The sequence below is a fragment of the Quercus suber genome, unplaced genomic scaffold (genome assembly GCF_002906115.3).
Source record: "Quercus suber isolate HL8 unplaced genomic scaffold, Cork oak 2.0 scaffold_193, whole genome shotgun sequence".
NCBI classification, from domain to species: Eukaryota; Viridiplantae; Streptophyta; class Magnoliopsida; order Fagales; family Fagaceae; genus Quercus; species Quercus suber.
Window position 1 is genome coordinate 490,000 of NW_027069651.1, and position 25,801 is coordinate 515,800.

Sequence of the window (25,801 nt, forward strand, 5' to 3'; positions counted from 1 at the left end):
AAGGTTTTGTCTCATTGACCCCAGAGAAGGATCTGACTTGCCCAAAGAAGATGCCTTCTATGAGTGGAAAACCAACCATGACACTTTCAAACATAGGTTCCCAAGAGGCTGAAGTAAGAGAGAATGAGGAAAGGAGCAGTCACCAAGGCCTTAGAATTTTAGAGATCAACTCCATTACCAAGAAAATGGAGGGAGAAAATGGTAGTTCCAATATAAAAGAAGGGAAAGGAAGCCATAAAGGCATAAGCTAAGAAGCACAAAAAGAAGAGGAGAGTCTACAAACAGTAAAAAAACTCATAATATTCAAAAGGGAGTTTTAGGATTTAAGTTGAGTTCACTGAGCGAGAGAAAGCATTGTAAAAGGTCTTTCAGTAATATTTAGGGAGCCACTAGGACCCAAAGGCTCAAATCTCACAAATCTTGTGAACCCAAAGGAGATTAACCAAGTTTATGACCTTTGAGGCTTATTGGGTTTTGTGGAGCAACCTTACAATATGGGATATAATATATTCTAATGCTTGACTTAGTTAAATAAAGCTCCTTGAAGAATTTTGCATTTATTTACATCACTATTCACTTTGCTCCTTTATTCATATATTGTGTACTTTTTGTTATATTTAGTTTATATATTTGCTTGTTGTGGAGTTCTTTTGACTTGGGTACAAATTGGTTCGTATAACAATTCAAATAAGTCACAGTGAGCCGAATCCAGTTCACCCATCCAACACTAATATCTACTCCAAGCCTTTCTTTAGTGACCCAAGACTTCGTATTGGGTTTGGGCTAGAGGAACTATCCAAAAAAGGGCCCCAAAGTTGTTAATGTAAAATACTAGTAAAATGTTCAATTTGTTGCAAAACTAAGTGCAATTGTTCAATTGTTGAAATTAAAATACAAGGATCACATTGACACTCACATTAAAATCAAGGGTAACATTTATATAAACCCTCTTATTTTAATTGGGGTAAGCCTCACAAATTGGCTTCAAGTAGAAGCTATAGCTTGTATTCTAGCCTGTAAAGAGTGCGTAACAAAGATGGTTTATTGGTTACTAATATGTAATTCCAAATTAACAAATGGACCATTCAATTCTACAAATATGCTCACCTCCCTAACCTGAAGGTTTGATCCTTTGATATCTACCTTCTTATTGCTGTATAATTATTGAAAAAAAAAATGACATCAGACCAAAAAGAACAATCCCATTAAGGTCTAACAAGATATGTAAACAATTTTGTTAGTGTCCTAGAGCAATCTGGCCTTGAACTTGCTTCATGACTAATTTGCAAGGCCTAGAATGAAAAGTTTCCTAGTGTGACGAATAACATGATCAACTTACAAATACCAACAAGCAAACAGTAGAGAATTGGCTTGACTAATAAACTTGATATGCAAAATTTGAATAGCAATAATAAGTAGATTTAAAAAAAAAAAAAAAAAAAACCACTAATTGGATTTAGTTATAACCATTATTCCTAAGCAGCCAATCACTCTTGCACTGAAATATATGCAATATCCCTAAGCAAGGAAAATCTGCATAACATCCAAAAATAGTGAAACTTACCAATATACAACATCATTCCAGCTGCCTGATGATGTAGGACACAATTTACTATTTTATTATTATAATTTATTATTTTTGGTATTTTTATGTAAAAAAACGTTATTTTAGGTTTAGGTGATTTATTTCCTTATTTTTAGGTGCACTTAATGCTTTTTAGGTCAAATTTGATTCCTGTTATGGTTAGGTATCAATTAGGAGTTAATTTAGATTATATTTTCTTGTCAGTCAAGTTTTAAGGAGTCCTTAAATAGGCTCCTAAGTCTGTAAACGTTTTTCATAGTTTATTATCAATAAAAATTCAGACTTGTATCTATTGTATTCTCTGGTGGATTCCAGACCTATCACCTTGTGGATTCAAGGAACCCCTCGTGGACTCGAGGTTTACTACCCAGGAACTAACAGTTTAGTTTCTGTTTCATCAAGAGAGCATCGTGTGTGCTTTTCTTCTGGCTTCCGCGACATCACCTGACTTACAGTATCAGAGGAAGAAACAAATATCTAGTAGTATAGATGAAAATGTATCGATTGTGCTGTTGCCAAAGAGAAGCAGTAGAAAACCCACCAGCCTAAGAGCATAGTTTCCTTTACGGGGTGAATTACGGCACATCTGCCTAAGAATCTCCTTACAAACCCAATTAATTCATTTCTTTGAAGATATCTGCAAAGATTGTTAGTCTAGGCCTTGCTGATTCAACTCTCCAAATTATTTCTATTTGTTCTGCTTGAAAGAATGAGAGCAATTTGAAATACCTCCACATTGTCAATTATATCACAAGTTATATCCCATCTCCGTTATGCTCCCTCTTTCTCCTTCTTTTGATGGAATCATCAAATTTTCACTATTGCTATTTCTCTTTACACGACAAACTTTCCCATTTCCTGGAAATAAACAGTATCTCCCCCAATCAATCCACAAGGAACCCAGTGAACCCCAAAACTCACAACAAAAAGAAAATCAATCATAACAACCATAAATCTGCCTCTTGTACCAACCCCCCAAAAGGCAAATTCATTAAAATTCAACATTGCATTAGGAGTTACCCCAGATGAAAACTATTAACATCAAGCTATTATACTCAGTCGGTAGATTCATCACCTCCACTACAAGGAATGCCACCAACAAATCCACCAACCACACCTAATCATTAATGTTTAGGTTAACAAATGTCAACCTAATCATCAAGTGAACACTCTTCAGGATCCAGATCCACACACGCGTCCAAGGCTCTTTGTAGGCTATTTACAATCTCAGTCATTGAGGGACGTTCTGGACCATTTGGACTTACACAATCCAATGCTAGGGACCCAACATGTGCCACTGCCTTTCTTTCAAATGGGGTAGGTGGTGGTACTTTTGGATCCAATACCCTGTCAATTTTATTTTGGGCAATGTAGCTCTGTAGCTCCTCATTTCCATTTATATAAATTGCCATGTACCCGGACAATATTTCAAGCAATACTACTCCAAAGCTGTACACATCAGTTTCCGTTGTCAATTGCACATTAAGATTATATGCGTACTTGGGGTCCATGTAAGCCAAGGCGCCCATCTCTACCAGAACAGACAAATGTTCCATCTCGTCTATCACAGAGGGCATCACAAAATGGCAGAAATCAGACACCTTGGCAGTCCACATTGCATCTAGCAGTATGTTAGATGACTTGATATTGCGGTGTATGATTGGTGTTTCTGCATGCACGTGTAGGTACTCAATGCCTTTTGCCGCATCTAGTGCCACTTTAATCCGGGTAGCCCATGATGACATTAGAGGACTACTTCGAAGCTTATGAAGATGGTCATGAAGGCTACCATTTGTCATGTACTGGTAGACACATATGCGGTGCTTGATACTGTCCTCACAAAATCCCAAAAAGCAAACAAGATTCTTGTGACTAAGGCGATACAAAGCTTTCGAGTCAATTTCACAAGAATGGGCACTGTTCTCGCACTTAACAGCCACTTCTCGGCCATCATCTAAAGTGGCATGGTAGACTGAGAAAAAGCTACCTTTTCCAATCCAGTGATTATCTGAGAAATTTTTAGTCGCTTCAAATAGCATTTTGAAAAGAAATTCTTTCTTAACTTTAAATTTCATCAAGACTTCGAATCCTGTCTTAAGGATTGTGAGTCTAGGTTTGGAACTATTTGTTAGTGGCTTGGCTGCGGAGAAGAATGACAGTATGGAGTGAGAAAATTTTGGAGGTGTTCTATTAGATTTTGAACTATTATTGCTCTTCGGCGTTGTTGATAAGGAAGGATTATTCGGAATTATTATTTCATAATTTTGGGAGCTACTACTGTCTGATTGAGACCCGGCTGGTGGGAATAGTGACACTATGGAATCAGAGAATTGTGCACAAGGTGATTGGTTAGACTCTGAACAACTATCGTCTGTCTCGATCTCAGACATGGTGGGTGGGAAGATTAATGGAATGGAAAAACTTGTTGGTCCATTAGGTAGTGGAAAGAAGTGGGAAAATGAGGAGGTTATGGTAATGGAAGGGTTTCTAATTATTATCTCATAATTTTCAGGACTGTCTGTTGGAGACCAGGCTGGTGGGAAGAATGACACTATGGAATTGGAATTATTAGAGAATTCTGGAGATGTTTCGTTGGATCCTGAACTGCCATAACTTTCACTATCTGAGTCATTGGCTGGGAAGATTGATGGAATGGAAATAGAGGAGTTTGGATTTGTTCCATTCCATATCCAACTGAAACTGCCTGACTCTGAGTCTGAGATGGCTGACGGGAAAAATGAGTACCCTACTTTCATTTCTTTCTTCCATCAATGTATTACTAAGGTCCGAGTTGTTGGCAACAAATTCTGCAACCAAGAATTCCGAAATACAGAAATGCTTAAAACTGAAACTATATTGTATTCAGTCACTAAAATTTTCTTGTCTGACTAAAAATTCTTTGAAACTTACCTGAATCAACTTGGTGCTTCCTCATACTGATATTGGAAAGAAAAATTCTGGGAAATTGAGAGAGAAAGAATTACTTACCAAAATGATTTTTGGTGTTCATAATTTATAAGAATTTGGAAGTTTCAGAGAAGATACTTTCTCATGAACTCTCTAGCTGTGTTCCTTTCCGCGTGACCGAGACCAACGGCCAAGTTCAGTTTCTAGAAGAAATAAAAGTAAGTAGAGGAAGTTTCCCCTGAGCTGAACATGTTTTTTACCAGCGACAAAGTGCGTTTACTTGCCAAGAGCATTCACATCTTCATACGGCTCAATTGATATACAATAGGGCCTTACATCATCATTTGGGTTGTTCTGTTTATACCATAGATTTATTTATTTATTTATTTGGGGGATGTTTATACCAGAGATTGACTGTAATATCATATCATTTTATATATTGTAATATCATATCATGTTATATATACAACATATAATTAGTATATATAATTGCAAAAGACAAATTCACAACTCCCTCCCATTATGGCAATCACCGCTGCAAGAATAGTTAATCAATCAAATACAAGGGTAAGTTCAACCGAATTCCTCCTCTGTAATTTGTATATCATTTTATATTTTTAAAGAAATCTCTTTAAAGTTTGCAGTTTGCTTTTGCTTGATGAATAATTATTTTCTTAAAAAAAAAAAAAAATCAAACGTAAAGGAAAATATGAAGAAAGATGTCAAAATTGATAACAGTGGCAGTCTTCATAGAAAGTAAATCTTCTCAAAAAGTGGGGCCCGTTTGATACATGTGTTTAAACAACAATTTTCAGTTTTTTTGGAAATACATATGTGTGAAAAAATGTATAGAAATGCGTGTAATATTGTTTGAAAACTAAAAACTTGTATTTAAAATTTTGTACCAAACAGCCCCTAGATTTTAATAAACTTATTGGAAATGAAAGACTTCTGCCACGAAAATAAAGATTTAAAAAAAAAAAAAATTGTACATAAAGTAATTTTAAGTGTGATACAATAATTTATTTCAAGAAATAGTTCATACCTCTACACGGTGTCTTCAACGGTGGTCCCTGCCGTTGTTGCTTCTTCTTGTTCTTCTTCTTCTTATATCTTTTAATTCCTTTTTTGTTCCCTCCATGCCAGCCCCAAATGACTTGAGTCACATTTCATTGCTTTAGCCTTTATGTCACTTTGCTTTTTATTTGGTAAGGACATCATCGTTAAGAAATTGCTCTATCAAACCTATATCTATATCTATATCTAACTAGTAAGTTTCCCGTGCGATGCACGGATAATTTTGTAATATTTCATGTAAGACGTTTTTTGAGAATGTTATACATATATTTAAATGAAAAAATAATCTAAATTTGAGTAAAGAAACATATATATTTTGAGATATTAAAAATTAGATTAGTAACTTCACTGCACATTTGTAGCCTTCTCAATGCAAGTTTAATTTTTCTTTTTAAATCATGAAACCAAAAATAAATACAAAAGAGTAATAAAACATGAAAATCAACTAATCTGTATTGTATTCACATATTGCATACCATGAAATGAAAATACGTCCAATTCTGTCGCTGCCTTCCACTCATCGATAATGTGACATTAATAGATAGTGTGAGCAAGTGTATAAGTGTGTGTCATATAAATTATTTAAAACTATGGTAAAATAAAATTACCCGTAGAGATTTTGACGGCTTGATGGTGGGTAGAGGCCAATATGAAAGAGGTGGCAGCCCCTCAAATTCCTCTTACAAATGCTTTGTCAAACTCAAGTATTTTATTTTGGTAATAGTGAAACAATGTGTTTCATTTAACTATCCACAATATTTTTGTGTTTCTCTATCTCTACCTAGTGCCTTACATTGTTAGTTTTTTTTTTTTTTTTTTTTGAGAGAACATGGTTAGTTATTAGTATTAGTCCTTAATTCTCTACCTAGTGCCTTACATTGTTAGTTTTTTTTTTTTTTTTTTTTGAGAGAACATGGTTAGTTATTAGTATTAGTCCTTAATTTTTTTTCTTTTGTTTTTAATTCTAAAATGGTGGGTATGCTAAAAGAATTGAAGAAGAGAGAAAATGTGTGGTATAAGCTAAGGCAATCAATGGGAGATTAATGAGATAATAGTAAAATATAAGTTAATGTAAAATTTTGGGTAACAGTAAAAAAATGTTAAATGTAAAATTAGAGCACCATATAGCAAGACCTCATGCACTCTTGCATGAGGTATCTATTTTTTTTATTTCCATTAACATAATTTTTATCTTTAACATTGCAAATTATGAATGACTGTAATAAAACAAAAAAGAAGCACTAACTCACTGAAGTTAAGTAGGGGAATCACTTATTTTGATTGGGCAAAAATAGAAGAAAGAATGTGTTGGACTTAGGAAAGCACTAATTGCATATGCTGCTTGTGATCATCTTTCAACGTTTTATGGCCGTTTGGATTGAAGGAGAGTAGAGCGGATTTGACCAAAAATTAGCTTATTTTTAGCTAAGTCTGTTCTACTTTCCTCCACTCTCCCTCCTTCCCTCTCAATCCAAACGGGCCCTTAGAGCATTACGCTCCACCACTGGCAATTTATCTGTACAAAAATGAAAGAACTTAACCCTGGACTTTTGTCTCTAGGAGTATGATCTCAATAAAAAGAGTTCATTTTTAACCATTTAAATAAGGTTAGCATAGTTTAGGTAATGCACTTTTGCTACAGTTCTTATAAACATCATATCCTACTGATGGTTTTGAGAATGTTATAGATATATTATAGCATAATTGTTATAGAATTTTGGTAGTAATGAGTTCATGGTAAGAGTTAACCAAAAAAAAAAAAAACATGTAGAGGTTTCGTTAGCTTGATGGTGGGAGGCCAGCCAGCATGACGATGGTGATGGCCCTTTAGATTCCTTTTTCTCTCTCTCTCTCTCTCTCTCTCTTACAAATGTTTTGTTAATCTCAATTTTTTTTAAAAAAAAATTTGGTAATTGTGAAACAATGCGTTCCATTTAACAATCAAAAATATTTTTGTGTCTCTCTATCTCTCTCTAGTACCTTATTGGGTTAGTTATATTAGTCCTTAATTTTTATTTTTTTTTGGGTACTTTTGTTTTTAATACTAAAATGGCGGGTATGCTAAAGCCTAAAAGACATGAAGGAAAGAGGAAGGTGTGATGTAAGCTTAGTCAATTAATGAGGTAACAGTAAAAAAATAAAAAAATAAATAAAAATAAATAAATAAATAAAAACTTAATGAAAAAAGGTAAAAAATGCTAAATGCAAAATTAGAGCGCCACATGACATGACCTCATGAACTCCAGTATGAGGTCTCTACTTTATGGTTCGTTTGGATTGAAGGAGAGGGAGGGTGAATAAAGTAGATTTGGCCCAAAATTAGCCTATTTTCAGCCAACTCTACTCTACTCTCCTCCACTTTCCCTTTTTCCCCTCTCAATCCAAACGGGCTCTTAGAGCATTATGCTCCACTACTGGCAATTTATCACAAAAACAAAACAATTTAACCTTGGACTTTTGTCTCTAGGACTATGTTCTCAATAAAAAGAGTTAATTTTAACCATTTAAATAAGATTAGCACAGTTCAGGTAATGCACTTTTGCTACAATTCTTATAAACATCACATTCTACTGATGGTTTTGAGAATGTTATACATATATTATAGCATAATTGTTATAAAATTTTGGTAGTAATGCGTTCATGGTAAGAATTAACAAAAAAAAAAAAACTCGTAGAGGTTTCGCCAGCTTGATAGTGGTGGGAGGCCGGCTAGCATGGTGGTGGTGGGAGGCTAGCTAGCATGACAATGGTGGTGGCCCCTCAAATTCCTTTCTTTCTCTCTCTTACAAATGCTTTGTCAATCTCAAATTTTTTATTTTGGTTAGACACAGGGTGCAGAGAGATCGACCAATTGGAGATTTTTTTTGGAAGAAGAGGAAGAATAATTTTTAGACTATTAAGTTAATGTGCCATTGATTGAGAGAGGGGTGCCACCACAAGTTTTGTCATCACCGTAAGCCTCCACCCACTATCAGACTACCGGAATCGCTACCGATAAAGTTCTGTTTTAAACTATAAAATTAAGGGTTTTTGGTTTTTATTTCGAGAATCAATTGGGGGTTAATTATGATTTAGATTACTATTTTGGGTATGGTTTGGTTTTGATTAAGGGATTTTGGTTAGAAGAAGTTTTGTTTTTAGGGTATTTGGCTTGGCTCAATGTTTTGGGTATTTAGAATTGATTTTGAATATTTGGGTTGTTTTGATTTTGAGTTCATATAAAATGCAGATTTGCTTTGTTATTCAAAGTGCAAACCTTTGAGCAATCAAAACTACACTAAAGTTTTATTATAAATTTTAAAGTTTTTGTGTTTGTTGTTTCTGAATGGTCCCTTTTTTAAAGCCATTGGAACTATGTAGATTAATCTTGAACCACTGAGTATTGTTAAGAATGTACCTTCATTTGAAATTGAAATTGAAAAAAGAGAAATAATTAGAGAAGAAAATAACTATTTGAAGTGGTAATTCTAGATCTAGCTCTATCCAAGTTGCATTGGCAAGTGTATCTGCTTTTTAGATATAGTTGTATTCCTAACTTATTGTAGAGAAACTTAGTGCAAATTATCTTTGCTATGATTGAATGCACCAGTTTCATTTGACAGCTCCTTATGGTGATTGTTAGGAAACATTATCTAGGACATTAGGTGAACTGCCCTGTTTCTTAAATTCTTCTCCTACTGCTTCCTTTCTTTGCTACATATCTCTGCTTTGTTCATTATATGCATGTACATTTTAAAAGCGAAAGGCTATACCAGTTTTGAGAATCTTAATACACCGTTAAGACCGATGTAAAATAAAGCAAAAGGGCACTGTTAGTTTCCATGCCAATGCCAGCCTTAGACAGCCAAAACCATAGGCAAACACACCATTAGATGGTCGAAACCTCCACTAGGAAAGGTTTTTTTTTTTACCCTTTTTAGATTTGGGTTAAAATACGACTTAGTTTTGGACATTTTGATGGATTTGTATAGGTTTAGGTATATGTGTCAGATTCAGTTTTGTTCTGGATTTTGGTCTTCTTGGTTGCTACTATCATGGTTCCATGGTTCCATGGTTGGTACTGCTTTGTTCATAATATGGCAGCCTTGAAATCTTTTTTTTTTCCTAATTTTCTAGGGTGTTGTTGTTGTTATTTTATCTTCTCCTTTCTTTTCTTTTTTCTTATATCTGCATATGGGATTTGATGATCTGCGTATGTAATTACATTTTTTGAATTTTATACGCCTTGATGTTTGAATGAAAATGAGCTTAATAATCTCATATTGAATTCATTATATCATTTTTTATTTTATTTTATAGGCTGAGCAGGCAGCTATTCTTTGATGATAACTTGATATTATCCAACCAACTGATGTGAATGCTCTTAGGGTGTGTATGTATCTATATCTATCAGACACACATTGATTCCCTATATTTACTTGAAATTAAAAGCAACTGTTTGGCTCATATATGCAATGTTATTAATTCTAAATAAAGAAATGGATTACTTTACTTTAACTTGGTTGATTCAAGCAAAATTTAAAAATTGATCATCCTTATGTTTATAAATTTTTTTAAACAGTTTAGATTTATAAAGAATATGACTATCTATATATTACTAAAAGCTGAAGCGTAGCGTTTAATACTGCTGCTCTCACGTTGCGCCACATCAGCTGCCACGTCATTCTTTTTTTTCTTTTCTTTTTTAAAATATAATTTTCCTACAATTTTAAAATGGTTTTTACATTTTTCAACCCTATAAATGCAGCCCACTACTTATTTATTTACTTCCACTATCACCCTATAATAAATCTAGCCCACTACTTATATATTTACTCCCACTATCACCCTATAATAAATCTGTATAATTAATCCAGCCAACTTCTTATTTATTTAGTTCTATTATCAAGTCCAACCCAAAACCTTTTCAGTTCAGCATTTAGGCGTTTTTTTTTTTTTTTTTTTTTTCCTTTTTCTTTGAGCTGAAAAGGCTCACACAAAACCTTTTTTTTTTTTTTTTTTGTGAGCCTTTTTTTTTTCCTATAATTGTTTTTAACGTTTATTTTCTTAATATTTACACTTCTCTAACCTTTCTCTCTCCCTTACCATTTCATCTCCCTACTACTTCTTCAATCTTTCTCCCTCCTTTACCTTTTCATCTCCCTACTACCCTCTACATTAATATCATTCTTCCTTTTTCCCTTCATCTTCCTTTATTTTTGTCTTTTCTTATTCACACCCTCTTACTATAAATTTGTCACTATCTCTTCTATTCTATGCATAGTTTTTCCTCACAAAAAAAAGGTTCCCTCTCTCTCTCTCTCTCTCTCTCTCTAAATTTTTTGGTTGATTTTTTTATTTTTCTTGCATCTCTACTTTAAGTTGGTAATTTTTTATATTCTTTAAAACCCTATTTTTGGTTAATGCGATTTAGTTTTGTTTTTTAAGTTGTGATTTAGTTTTGTTTTTTAAATTGTTGTTGTTGTTTATTTATTTTTTATTCTCTTTGAATGTTAAATGTTATCCTATTGCGTTCTAAATAATTAAATATAGCATATAAAAATATAACATTATTCTATTACATAGCATGATTTGAATAATTTGGTATTTATTCTATTACATAGCATGATTTTTTATAGTGCTCAATTTAGATGTTAAATTATGAGACATTACTAATTTTTGTTTATTTTCTAATCCTTTGTGGTGGACAAAGTACTCTTAATAGTTGTACTGGAAGTACTTTATAATGCCATTTATTTAAAGAAAAGTAAAGGTTAGCCAAACAAAACTAATAGGATAGGTGACAAATTTTAACTTTTGCAATTTTATTTTAATTATTATTATTTTATAACAATGCATGTATAGAAATTTAATTCTTAGATTTTGCTAATAATTGTTTATTTGATAATATGTTTTGGGCGGCCGAAATTATAATTTCTACAAAGAAAATAACCTTAATAGATTATCAAAAACAAAATTTTATCCTAATATTGGTTCAATTAATCATTGTTAAGTTTTATTAATTTTTTTTAGTTTATGTTTTTTTGGTGTTTTGGATTGATCCTATATTACATTTATGATTGTTCTTATAATAAATAAAAATATAATTACGAAATACATTACTCATTATTACATTAGTTTAAATTGTAAATTTTTTTTTTTAATAAAACCACCATAAAAATAATTATCACGCGCAACGCGCGGCTTTGCGGCTAGTATAATTAAAGACCAAATCACATACATAGACCCACCAAATCCTTTTGCAATATGCTCAATCTTTAAGGCGCTCTAAAGTCAAAGCAAGACCAAATAGAAAAGAAATTCTCAAAAAAAAGGAGTTATTCCGAAATTAAACCACAATCTTTACCACACCATTTCTCATAACTATCTTATATATCTATGGCAAACTATAATTAGCAATTTGTTTTCACATAAACCCACTATTTATTTCCTACCACTCACAGTTAACCACATAAGATAGTTGTAACAAAAGGTATGTAAAAGTTTGTGATCCCAGAATTTTTTTAAAATTATATATAAGGACTTAGATTGGTTCCTGTGTCCAATTGCACCAATCTCATCGAGATGATGACATATGTCCAACAATAAACAAATAGGATCATTCGGATGGGTCCAGTGCAACTGGATACTGACCCAATCCTTACCCTCTAGTTAATTGTTCTTTCTTTTCATTTGGACACCTTATGAAGAAAAATGTTATGAAAATGTTATAGATATATCATTTTTCTACGTAGAATCAAACAAAATCACGAGCTACCAAAGTCCAAAACTACCATTATTGGTTTTCCATGAATGATTTGGCAGATTGTAACGAATGGGATTTACCGTAGCATCGAGCATAGGGCAACTGTTAACTCAGCAAAGGAGAGAATCTCCGTAGCCACATTTTACAGCCCAAGCCTAGAAGCAGATATGGGTCCAGCACCAAGCCTTATTACTCCAGAATCTCCAGCATTGTTCAAAAGAATAGGCGTTGCTGACTATTTCAGGGAATTTTTATCTCGCGAACTCGATGGAAAGGCATTCATTGATTCCATGAGGATCCAGAAAGGCACTTAAGACTTGAGAGATACTCTTGAGTTTAAAACCTATATATTGTATGTGTGTGCTAGTGGCTTGTATACTTAAATCTGGTTCGATTAAATGCATCCAGATTTGAATAAACGCAATATTCATAATAAATTGTTTGTTTTGATGGGGATGTAGATTGAATGACCTGCAAACTCTTGGGTCAGATTACTAGAAGGGATAACCAATAACTTGCAAAAATCTGAGAAAATCATTCTAAAATCTGAGAATTGGACATTAGGAAGGCATGAAAAGTTTGGAACTTATAGGTGATGTCAATATACCTATATATCAATACTGCTTCACAAAAAGTGTGTGCAAATACTTGAAAACCCAACTACAGTGCTAGTTCACATTCTCTACAGTTTATTATTTAGACAGTAATGAAAGAAACAAAATACGTTCGATTAAATATTGAAAGCAAGCCACTATACGGCAGAAAAGCATGGGGGCATAAGGACACATTCACACATGAAACAACCACTAGGCACTAAAACATACATTTGAAAGAAACAAATACTAGATTTTAATATACGACAATGCCCTCCATTCTCATTGATTATTTCTTTCTCATAAAACTCCTTATGGGGTAAAAGGATTAAGGAGGCTACATCTCTTAATCTCATTGCCAAGATTCTTAAATTTCTCAGCATACCACGTCACTATCACCATTACATATGGTTTCCTCAGACGGACCATTTCAAACCCACTTTAGTCCAGATCACTCACAGCTATAATGATATATCTGTTAAGAGTACAAATAGAAACAACCACAGCAATCTGTGTTTTGATCAGAAGATTCAAAAGTCCAAAGGAATGCCCAACGGCTAGTTCTCTCAACGGCTAGTCTATGCAACGGTGTCGTTCTGCTTATACTGAGGTGTAAAATGTATTTAATGAAACGCAGCGTTTAGGACTTATGATATTAGTTGAAACGCTGCATTTAGTCATCATACATTAAGATCAAGTGGAACACTGCGTTTTATAGATCACCAAGTCAGTTTGTTGAGCAGTTAGTGTTAGTTAGTTAGTTTCGTGATTCAAGGATCAGATCCGTGATTCAAGGGATCTATTCTGGGAACTATTGAGTCTCTGTAATCTATATATACTGTACATCATAATGTAATAGGCAGTGAAGCAATTATTTTTCTCCAGAAATTTCTTTTCTCTCTTCGTCTCTCTCTCTTACTCTCTGAACTATCTTTTCTTTGTTCTTTGTTTTTCGTTGCTTCTCACAGAGTGTTTCACAGTGTGAACACCATTGTAGAATCTTTCAACCTTAGTAAGATTCTCTTCATGGTATCAGAGCAATAATCGCTTCCAACAAAAATGGCAGAAAACACCTCAGCTTCACCTTCAACTACTATTCCCTTAACCTCTACCATTGTACCTTCAACTTCTTCATCTACTTCTTTCAATCTCACCAATCAACCTCTGCTGTTACTCTCAAATATGTCAAATATGATGACAGTAAAGTTGGATTCTTCCAACTACATTGTTTGGAAATATCAAATCTCCATGGTGTTAGAAACCTACTCCATGTTTAAGCTTCTTGATGAAATTCCAATTGTTCCTGAGAAATTTCTCAAGGATCTATCTGGTAACATTACTCTAGTGCTCAGTCCAGATTATCTTATCTGGAAATCAAAGGAAAAGGCACTCCTCACCTTCATTAGCTCAACTCTCACACCTTCAGTTCTGGCCATAACTGTTGGATGTTCTTCAGCACAAGAAGTTTGGAAAGTGCTTGTAAACAGATTTTCCTCAATCTCAAGGTCACATGTGATGAATCTGAAGGGTAAGTTGCACAATGTGAGGAAAGGATCGGATTCTGTGGATTCATATTTGTAGAAGATTAAAGTGATAAGGGACAAGATTATGGCAGTTGGTGTAATCTTGGATGATGAAGAGTTGCTGCATGTGGCAATTAAAGGCTTGCCAAAGGAATTTAGTGCATTCAGGTCTACAATCAGAACCAGAAGCACAAAATTAAGTTTTGATGAATTAGCTACACTGTTAAATGCAAAAGAGGAATCATTAAATGAAGGAATGGAGATTAAAGACTCTACATTTGCAATGGCAATTAACACTACACCAAGGTTTAACAATGCAGGTGGCTTCAATACTCAAGGTGGCTTCAATACTCACAATCAGTCACAGAATAGAAGGAGAGGAAGAAATAACTATGGACGAGGTAGAGGCAGAGGCTCATCACATAATCACTTCAATCAGTTTTCATCTGCTCAGTTCTCACAATCTCAAGGATCAAATACCAGATCAGAAAGGCCAATCTGTCAGATTTGTGGTAAGGCAGGTCATCTTGCTTTAGACTGTTACCACAAAATGGATTATGCCTATCAAGGCAAGCATCCACCCACAAAGCTGGCTGCAATGGCAACTTCCTCCAACTTAATGATAACTCAAGAGCAACCTTGGCTGGCAGACAGTGCAGCAACAGACCATGTAACATCAAGTCTGAACCATTTGAGCTTCCCTAAGCCTTACACAGGTCAGGAACATCTCACAGTTGGCAATGGTCAAAATTTACGCATTACACACATAGGTAACTCTCTAATTCCTGCTTCAAATACTCCTATTCAACTTAGAAATGTTCTTAGGGTTCCTTCTATTGCTTCTAATCTTGCTTCAGTTCATAAAATTTGCCATGACAATAATTGTTTGTGTTACTTTGATGAAAACACCTTACTCATTCAGGCCTTGGCCACGAGGAAAACTCTTTACAAGGGCAAGAGTGAAGGGGGAGTGTACCCTATCTATCCTCATAAGGCCACTGACCTTGTTCTTCCTAACAAAATTTGCAATTCTATTCAAGTCTCCTCTACTGGTTTGCATCTGTGGCACAGCAGGCTTGGTCATCCCAACTTTCAAACTCTTAAGCTTTTGTTACAGAATAATGATTTGTCTTGTAATAATAATGCTACTTTTGTCAATTCTTGCATTCACTGCCTTCATGGAAAAATGCATAGGCTTCCTTTTCCTAGTTCAAGATTTGTAGCAAAATTCCCTTTTGAACTTGTACATACTGATCTGTGGGGTCCTGCACCTCTTGATTCAATAAATGGCTACAAATATTATGTCATTTTTGTTGATCATTTTACTCGTTTCACATGGGTTTACTTTCTTTCTACTAAATCTGAAGTTTACTCCAAATTTGACATGTTTCATGCCATGGTTAAAACACAATTCTCAACCAATATTAAAACCCTTAGATCAGATGGTGGGGGTGAATTCACATCTAAATCCTTTGAATCCTTTCTCACCTCGTCTTGCCCTTATACTCCTCAACAAAACGGCTTAGTTGAAAGAAAGCATAGACACTTGATTGAAACTACCATTACACTTTTATCCTAGGCTTCCTTACCTTCTTCTTACTGGTCCTTTGCTGTTCAATCAGCTGTGACCCTCATAAACTTACTTCCTACTGCTACAATAGGGTTTAGTTCTCCTTGGTTTAAGCTTCATAATCAACACCCTGATATCTCCTCACTTAAAGTCTTTGGGTGTGCTTGTTACCCATATCTTAGACCATACACCAAACATAAATTGAATCACAGAACCAAGGAGTGTCTCTTTTTGGGTTATTCTGCTATCTCTAAAGGTTATTTGTGTCTTGACCTAGTCACTCATACTCTATACACTTGTAGACATGTTTTGTTCAATGAAGCCAAATTTCCCTTTCCCACTACCTCTTCTTCTCCTTCACTTTCTCATGCTCCTAAACCAGATGTCTGGCTTTCTAATCTCCTCTATTTACACTCTTCTAATCAACCTTCCATTCTAGGTCCTTACTACAATTCTACATCTCCTTCCCTCCATTCTTCTTCTTCTATTTCACCTCCCACTACTTGTCCAATTCCCTTCTTAGATACTTCCCTGACCTGTCCACCATCACTTTCAAATTCAGTTTCATTTGTTCCTCCCACTCCCCCCACATCCCCATCTCCTCTCATTGCTTTAAATCCTACTCCTCCTGTTACTACCTCTTCACTCCCTGCTCTGCCTACTTCTTCCCTTCCTACTGATACTACCTCATCTTCTGCTATTGCCTCTGTGAACTTCCACCCTATGACCACCAAATCAAAGAATGGGATCTCCAAACCAAAATTGTGTTACAAGGCTATGGTTTACTATACTCACACTGAGCCTCCCACATACAGAATTGCTTGCAAATTTCCTCAATGGGTTAAGGCTATGGATGAGGAACTTTCTGCTTTACAAAGACAAAAAACTTGGTCTCCTGTTCCAGCTGATCCTAGTATCAATCTGGTAGGCTGCAAGTGGGTGTATAAGCTCAAATTACACAGTGATGGCACCATTGCTCGTTACAAAGCAAGGTTGGTTGCCAAAGGCTTTCATCAATAGGCTGGTGTGGACTACTCTGAAACTTTTAGTCCAGTGGTGAAACCTGCTACAGTAAGACTTGTCCTTTCCATTGCAGTAAGTTGTCACTGGCCTCTCCGTCAATTGGATATCTCCAATGCCTTCCTCCATGGTTTCTTAAAAGAGGAGGTTTACATGATGCAACCTCCAGGCTATGTAGATCAACAATACCCTCATCACATCTGCAGATTGCATAAATCATTATATGGATTAAAACAGGCACCACGGGCCTGGTTTAACAGATTTACATCTCAACTTTTGCATCTGGGTTTTGAAGCTTCCATGGTTGATTCTTCTCTCTTTGTCTTTGCTTCTCATCAGACCATCATTTACCTGCTGGTGTATGTTGATGATATTATCATCACAGGCAACTCTTCTTCACAAGTCTCTCATCTGGTCACTGCCCTCAGTAAGGCCTTTGAGCTCAAGGATTTGGGTGCTCTCTCTTATTTCTTGGGCATTCAAATTGTGCCATCAAAATTTGGTCTTACCCTGTTCCAGTCCAAATATGCTTCTGATGTCCTTCACAGATTCAAGATGGAGAACTCTAAGCCCACAAAGACTCCCTGTTGTCCAAGTATTCATCTTACTCCTTTTGATGGTTCTGCTTTACCTGATCCCACTGAGTATAGAAGCATGGTGGGTGCTCTCCAATACTTAACTTTCACGTGTCCAGATTTAGCCTTCAGTGTTCATCAACTCTGCCAGTTTATGCAAAATCCCACTACTTTTCATTTGGAGGCAGCTAAACTTGTACTTCATTATGTAAAGGGGACTTTACACTTTGGGCTTCATTTTGCTCCTGGTCCCCTTACCCTCTCTGCCTTCTCTGATGCAGATTGGGCTAGGGATCCCACTGACAGAAAATCCACTACTGGGATGTTGGTTTTTCTGGGTTCCAGTCCAATTTCTTGGTCTTCCAAGAAACAATCAACTGTTTCCCATTCTTCTACAGAGGCAGAGTATCGTGCATTGGCTTCCACGGCTGCTGAGTTAGCTTGGCTACGCACCCTGTTTAAAGAACTCAAGCTTTTTCTACCACACATTCCCATTCTGTGGTGTGATAACAATTCTGCGATAGCTTTGGCCTCCAATCCAGTCTTCCATTCTCGTACCAAGCACATCGAGGTTGATTATCACTATGTGAGGGGTTGTGTTCTTCGCAGCACTTTGGGGGTTAAATTTATCTCTGGCTGAGATAATTTTGCAGATATTTTCACTAAACCTCTCCCTGGTCCTCATTTTCTGGTTTTATGGTGCAAACTCTTGGCTAATACTGCCTCCAGTTTGAGGGGAGATGTTAAGAGTACACACAGAAACAACCACAGCAATCTGTGTTTTGATCAAAAGATTCAAAAGTCCAAAGGAATGCCCAACAGCTAGTTCTCTCAACGGCTAGTCTATGCAATGGTGTCGTTCTGCTTATACTGAGGTGTAAAATGTATTTAATGAAATGCAGTGTTTAGGACTTATGATATTAGTTGAAACGCTGCATTTAGTCATCATACATTAAGATCAAGTGGAACACTGCGTTTTGTAGATCACCAAGTCAGTTTGTTGAGCAGTTAGTGTTAGTTAGTTAGTTCCGTGATTCAAGGATCAGATCCGTGATTCAAGGGATCTGTTCTGGGAACTACTGAGTCTCTGTAATCTATATATACTGTACATCAAAATGTAATAGGCAGTGAAGCAGTTATTTTTCTCCAGAAATTTCTTTTCTCTCTTCGTCTCTCTCTCTTACTCTCTGAACTATCTTTTCTTTGTTCTTTGTTTTTCGTTGCTTCTCACTGAGTGTTTCACAGTGTGAACACCATTGTAGAATCTTTCAACCTTAGTAAGATTCTCTTCAATATCAAGTCAATAAAATGAAGCGGCTATAACTGTGATTAAATAAAACTTTCTCAATTAACCATAGATTCTTAGGATAATGAAACTTGAAAGATATTCCTCTGCCAGGAGGAATGGTTCAAATGGCCAGCTAATATAAAAATGCACCCAGCAACAATACAAAATTCATAAAAACTAAAGAAAAAAGAAAAAAAAAATCTGGAACTGTTGTGCGTATTGGGTGAAATAAATATGTTTACACAAGGTTAAAGAAGAGAGAGAGAAGATAATATGACACAAGGAATTTACGTGGTTCGGCAATATGCCTACGTCCACGGAAGGCGACGGAATAAATTTTCACTATAGTTTGGAGATTACAACAATGACTTGTAAGCACTCTCACACAAACCCAAACCCCAAATACACCTTTGGTTCTTTAACAAACAAATGGAGAACACCCTTTTGTATTTAGGCAAAATTGCATGACCCAACTTCCTAGCTCTGGTGCACACACACAGAAGAAGTTATTTGCTATCTCCCTAGCTCACCCTTGCATGCTTTCATTTGCTCCACACATATTGTATTTATAGCCAAGGTTTAGCCGAAATCTCCACCTCTAGAGCACACTAGAGACTTCTATTGTTAAGGAAGTCAACAATGGTGGCTAAGCAATTCATGAAACATCCAATGCATGAATGTTGTCTTTCTTCAAGCAAGCTTTCATACAATGAATTGTATATCTTTGACTTTGCTAATCAAGTCATACTTTTCGGCTAGCTTGTATCTCCTTGCCTTTTCTAGACAATTCATGAATGCAAGAAAGTCATATATTTCGGCTAGATCTCAAGTGTTCTAGACCAATGTGAATGCAAGACTTCTATCAACCAAGAAGTCAATAATTTCGGCTATGGAATCTTCTTGCAACTTCTTGCAACTTCTTGATAGTTTGATGCTTAATTGTTAAGCCACCAATCTTGACAATTCAAGTAAAGGTTAGCCAAACAAAACTAATAGGATAGGTGACAAATTTTAACTTTTGCAATTTTATTTTAATTATTATTATTTTATAACAATGCATGTATAGAAATTTAATTCTTAGATTTTGCTAATAATTGTTTATTTGATAATATGTTTTGGGCGGCCGAAATTATAATTTCTACAAAGAAAATAACCTTAATAGATTATCAAAAACAAAATTTTATCCTAATATTGGTTCAATTAATCATTGTTAAGTTTTATTAATTTTTTTTAATTTATGTTTTTTTGGTGTTTTGGATTGATCCTATATTACATTTATGATTGTTCTTATAATAAATAAAAATATAATTACGAAATACATTACTCATTATTAGATTAGTTTAAATTGTAAATTTTTTTTAATAAAACCATCATAAAAATAATTATCACGCCCAACGCGCGGGTTTGCGGCTAGTTATACATAAAAAGGGAATTTTATAAGGCACCGCTGCATCATTGTTTTGCCCTATATATATATGAAGAACTATGACAGGGTGTTGCACTAATATTTATTTATTTTTCCTAGTTGGTTGATGAGGAAAGGGATGAAATCTTGATTTTGATCTGAATTTGGTTTATTGTGCAGATGATGGCACTTACACTATGAAAAAAGTTCTAATTCAAAATACTGAACAGTTGGAATTGGTGAGGGAGGAGAACCATGTTTCCTCACTGTTCAATCATCCCAATCTGCTTCCACTTCTTGGTCACGCTATCATTTCTGTTAAGGTAATCAGTCAGAGTGGTTATTCCTATCTAATTTACAACTGTTAATTCATATTATTTCTTGATATAAAACTTGACACTTACAGAATTGTTACATGACTGTTTCTTTGGTTGGACTACTTTAGTATAAAATTGATGGTATCAAACCATAGTTTCTCCTTCTTCTTGGTATTCTTCATAAAATGGTTGTTCTTGCTTCTTACGTTCCAATTTTCTTTGCCATTACTACCTCTCTCTCTCTCTCTCTCTCACACACACACACCCCTCTTCTCTTCATCAAAGTTAAACCCCCTCAAATGTGACTACCCAAAAAAAGGGCAGATAATCACTACTCAGGAAGAAAGAAAACAAGAACTTGACGGCTAAAAGAGACTATCAGAGATTTTTTTTAAAAAAAGAAAAAGAAAAAGAAAAAAAGCAATCTTCAAAGGCCAGGCCTGACTTGCTTTAAATTAAAGATCAATGATTCTTCTTTCAAATTCGAATGTGTCACTATATTTATGCAATTGTTTTATCCCTTTATTTGCATATTTCATTTGGAAGATCAGCTTTATAAAAAGGAAAAATGGTTGCAGGTCACATGTTTAATGAAATTCTCTTAGACATGTGATTTGTAATCCTTTGACTCATTTTTTTTTCTCATCTCAGATTCATTCCCACTCCATCTCTTACTATCTCTCTTCTTCCCAGATCTGATTTTTATTTTATTTATTCCCTTCTCTCTCTCTCTCTCTCTCTCTCTCTCTCTCTCTCTCCCTGTTTTTTTAGATTAATGAAAATCCTGAACCTTTGCCAAGTCCATTGGTTTAGGCCCCCACTTGGGTCTCAAGCCCATGTACCTAAGCTCAACAAAATAGTAATGCATATTTCTTGATAGCGGTTATTGTGGTAGAGCACACTTTGTCGCTTTGATTTTATCTTCTAATTCAAAATAAGTTGAATATCTGCAGTGTTCTATATACATTCTTTTTGGTATTTTGATTATATGTTATTGACTTATTGTTGCATGCCATATGTTAACTGAAAATTTCTTTTTGATGTGATATGTGAAATTTCATATTTTATATGAGCCATGTTCTTCCCATTTTGTGACACTGTTTAAGGTTGATTTCCTTGAAAATTATTTTTTGGTTGGAACAAAGATTATGGTGGTTCAATTCAACTTATATTAAAGTCTTTTGATGAAACGGGTAAAAGGGATTTGGCTAATTAGTGAAAGGAATTTTTACACATTAAATTAGCCAAACAACTCAAATCTTTGGTATGCCTTTATCACTTTACATGTTTAAGATAGATTCAATGCAAAATTGCAAGGGTTATATACAATGGATTGGTTGATTTGATATATTTTCTCTACATATTTTCCAATCAATATATTCTCTTCATCAAACATTTTTGTCATTAAACTTGCAGGAAAATTTTAGAAGGGAAGGAAGAAGAGGTGGTGGAGGAACTTTTTGTGATAGCGTGGATGTTGTGCAATTAAAGAAATTAATGGCTTTTCAAATAACAGTACAAATTGTCCGGTGTGACGGCCAAAGAGGCCATATGTTTTGCTGCAAGAGATGTCCTTCAAGATAAACTTTGATGGAGCAATGTTTAAAGAACAAAGCACATTTGGAGTAGGAGTTTTTTTTACAAGGTGATAATTGGTTGCTCATTGCCGCATTGAGTTGCAAAGGGAGAGCAATTATGGATCTGGAGGAGACAGAACTAGCAGTAATTGGCCAGGCTATTAATTTTGCAATTGGAATAGGCGCAAGAGATATCATCTTAGAGGGAGATTTAGCAAGTTTTTTTGACAAGCTGTGATCTGAGGAAGAAGATAGTTCATGCTGGGAGTTGTGGTGGAGGAAGCAATATTAAGAATGAATATGTTCAAACCATAGAAGGTAAAGCAGTTCTAGGTGAGAGACAAATCAGCATGCGTATTTATTGGTGTGACTGACTTATTGATTGGCTAAACATTGATGTAATGAATATGAATAGTATTTAATACAAGTTATCTTTGATTAGTTTAAGGGGAAAAAAAAAAAAGACCAATACACCAACATACTATCTCTCTAAAATGCTTCCAAAGAAGAAAAATTTCAGTTGCTCCATATACTCCATGGTGGTTTTGATATATGATTCTATGTTTTCCACTTTGTATTTCATTTGTTTTGACCTTTTCTTTTTTAAAATATTATTATTGTTACCTTTTTATTGATTTGTTTTCTTTTATCCTCTATGGGCAAATGCACTTCCAGTGTGGACCCTTATGATCACTATTACATTTTTAGAAGTTTTTATGTCGATATCAATTTCCAATCATTAGATTTGATCCATATGTTGCACCCTAAGCCTGTAATAATTCTAATAAATTTATTGCAAAAATAGGTAGGAGGATGATTACTAATTTACTATCAACACTTTGGTTCATTTACACTTCTAATCATGGTTTTAAAAACCGAACCGGACATCAAACCGTTTTTTTTCCAATTTCCGGTTCAACCCCGGTTTTTGACCGGTTTTTGGCCGGTTTTCCGGTTGTTGACCGGTTATTGACCGGTTATGGGACTTTTAACCGGACCGGATTGGCATCCGGTTCCCGGTTGAACCGGTCGGACCAGCCGGTCCGGTCCGGTTTTTAAAACAGTGCTTCTAATACATGTTGCATTGAGTGATTTATTTTGAAAAATTACTGATTTTCTCAAAATTTGCTATAACCTCAGTGACTTTTTTCCCCTAGGCGATAATAAAAATAAGCAAATATGGGGTTTTTGGATGTCACTCTTGATGTACTCATAAAACATGATATTGATTAATAAGTTCTTTTTTACAGAGTTTTGATCAAAGTAAATTCTTAAATTACCTATCTATGGCTTTCTTTTTGGTGTTTTGTCAAAGTTACATTGACACTTATGGTTTTTGTAAACTCAACAGAATGACTGGGATTCGAAGTTTTGAAGTCCTATAAACTATGACTTTTTTTGACATGCATATCAATATTTGGTAGGCATAAAAGCATTGATCGGCTTAATCAATGAAGCAGGAACCTATGTTGCAACTCAAAATTTGTACCATGTATCTTTCTTTTTATATTTATATTTATATATTTTTTTTATAGAAGCATTGTTCACAGGTGCCATTTTAGTTTTAGTAAACTTAACAATTTAAAATATGATTATTAGGTTCATATTCTTTTGTATATTAATCTTAACAAATTATATTTACTCTATTTTTAATAACATGTAATATAATTGAAACTAATTCTTTAAGCGTTAAATCACATACTAAGTATTATGCATGGTAATAAAGATAATATTTACTCTATTTTTAATAACATGTAATATAATTGAAACTAATTCTTTAAGCGTTAAATCACATACTAAGTATTATGCATGGTAATAAAGATAATTTATTATAAAATATTTTAAAATAAATTTATATCTATAAATAGATTATTGACTTTACATATTCATTTTTGTCGGTTTTAATATCTATATGTATTTCTTTTTTATTTCCAATTTTCCTATAATTTTTTTACATTCACTTATTATTTAAATATTTACACTTTCTTCAACCTTTCTTCTTCTCTTACCTTTTCATCTCCCCACTACCCTCTACTTTAATATTGCTATTCATCTTTCCCTTCATCTTCCTTTATTTGTCTCTTCTTATCCCTTCCCTCTTACTATAAATTTGTCACTCTTTTCTATTCTTTGCATAGCTCTCTCTCTCTCTCTCTCTGTTTTGGTGGATTTTTATTTTTTATTGCATCTCCGCTTTAGGTTGATAAATTTTTGTATTTTTAAGAACTCTATTTTACATTGATACGATTTAGTTTTATGTTTTATGTTATTATTATTATTATTTTGCTCTTTGATTGTTAAATTTTATCCGATTACATTATAAAAATTAAAGATAGTAGATAAAAATAAAATGGTATTTCATTACATACCATAATTTGGATAATTTAATGTTTATTGTTATATCTTTTAATTTTTCTTATTTTTTTCTTCTCTTCTATTTTACTCAATATTAAAATTTAACCACATCATCCTTATCATTAAATTATTTATATTTTCTCTCTTTTATTGTTTTAAAAAATACATTTTTTTTTTAACGTTTACACTTTCTCCAACTTTTCTCATTCTCTTTACCTTTTCATCTCCTCAAACATTCTATCTTGATATCACTCTTCCTCTTTCCTTTCATCTTCCTTTATTTTGTTTCTTTTTATTATCATTCTCTTAGTATAAATTTGTCATTCACTCTTCCATTCTTTACATAATTTTCTCTCACAAAAAAGTGGTTATTTCCCACACTTTCTCCCTCAATTTTTTGGTGGATTTTTATTTTTCTTTTTCTTGCATCTCTATTTTAGCTTGATAAAGTTTTGTATTCTTTAGAACTCTATTTTGGTTATGGGATTTAGTTTTGCGTTTTAAGTTTTTTATTTTTTTATTTTTTTTTATGACTTTGATTGTTAAATATTATCATATTGCATTATAAATAATTAAAAATAGTACATAAGAATGTACTATTATTATATTACATAGAATTATTTGGATAAGTTAGTGTTTATTGTTATGTATTTTCTTTTTCTCATATCATTTTATTTAACATTTAAATTCAGCCACAACCCCCTAAAAAAAAAAAAAAATTGACATACCACTAACATAACTACATCTATAACTATTTAAGCCATCCATGATATATATTTCTTATTAATAACCATAAAATTTACAACTAGCAAGGGAACATACAAAGTAATAAAGAATAAATGAAGGAAGAAAAAAAGAAATGAAATTAAACGTCAATTAATAATTGTTATTTGGAAAATAAAAAGTGTTAGGACATATGTGTTTCACATGTTAGGAACATATGTCACCATTTTGTGTAATTGACTACTCCTTTGACAAAATGCACTTTACTTGTAATTGGGTAGATCTATAATGTGTTTAATACTTCAAAAAATAAGAGTTCAAGTCTAGTATTGAAGCCAGGAAAATCTGTCCAAGAAGCAAGTAAAGAAGTGCTGATTCATTAAAGCTTGACAGTTTCTTGACAGATAGCTATCTATCGAGGTTTAATGAGGCTTGACAGATACTATCTATCGAGGTATCTATCGAGAATTATGAAAATCAGTTTTTCATATCTGATTTTCAGCTCATACTTATGTATTTATGTAAAGTTTCTTTTCTCACA

General features: G+C 34.0%; 1 protein-coding gene and 1 long non-coding RNA gene across 2 annotated transcripts; one reads left to right on the forward strand and one right to left on the reverse strand.

Moving 5' to 3' along the window:
* Window positions 1–2,736: 2,736 nt before the first annotated feature.
* LOC111987790 (serine/threonine-protein kinase-like protein CCR4) lies at window positions 2,737–4,341 on the reverse strand. The gene has a single exon (XM_024019537.2). The coding sequence runs from the start codon at window positions 4,339–4,341 to the stop codon at window positions 2,737–2,739; it is 1,605 nt and encodes a 534-aa protein (XP_023875305.2).
* Window positions 4,342–20,414: 16,073 nt separating this feature from the next.
* LOC136069845 (uncharacterized) lies at window positions 20,415–22,623 on the forward strand. Its single transcript, XR_010631048.1, has 2 exons — window positions 20,415–20,611; window positions 22,022–22,623. It is a non-coding gene; the product is annotated as an uncharacterized LOC136069845 (long non-coding RNA).
* The last annotated feature ends 3,178 nt before the right edge of the window (window positions 22,624–25,801 follow it).

Bases quoted from the DNA above. Each gene is read 5' to 3' on its own strand.
- LOC111987790 (XM_024019537.2), bottom strand. From the start codon at position 4,341: ATGAAAGTAGGGTACTCATTTTTCCCGTCAGCCATCTCAGACTCAGAG.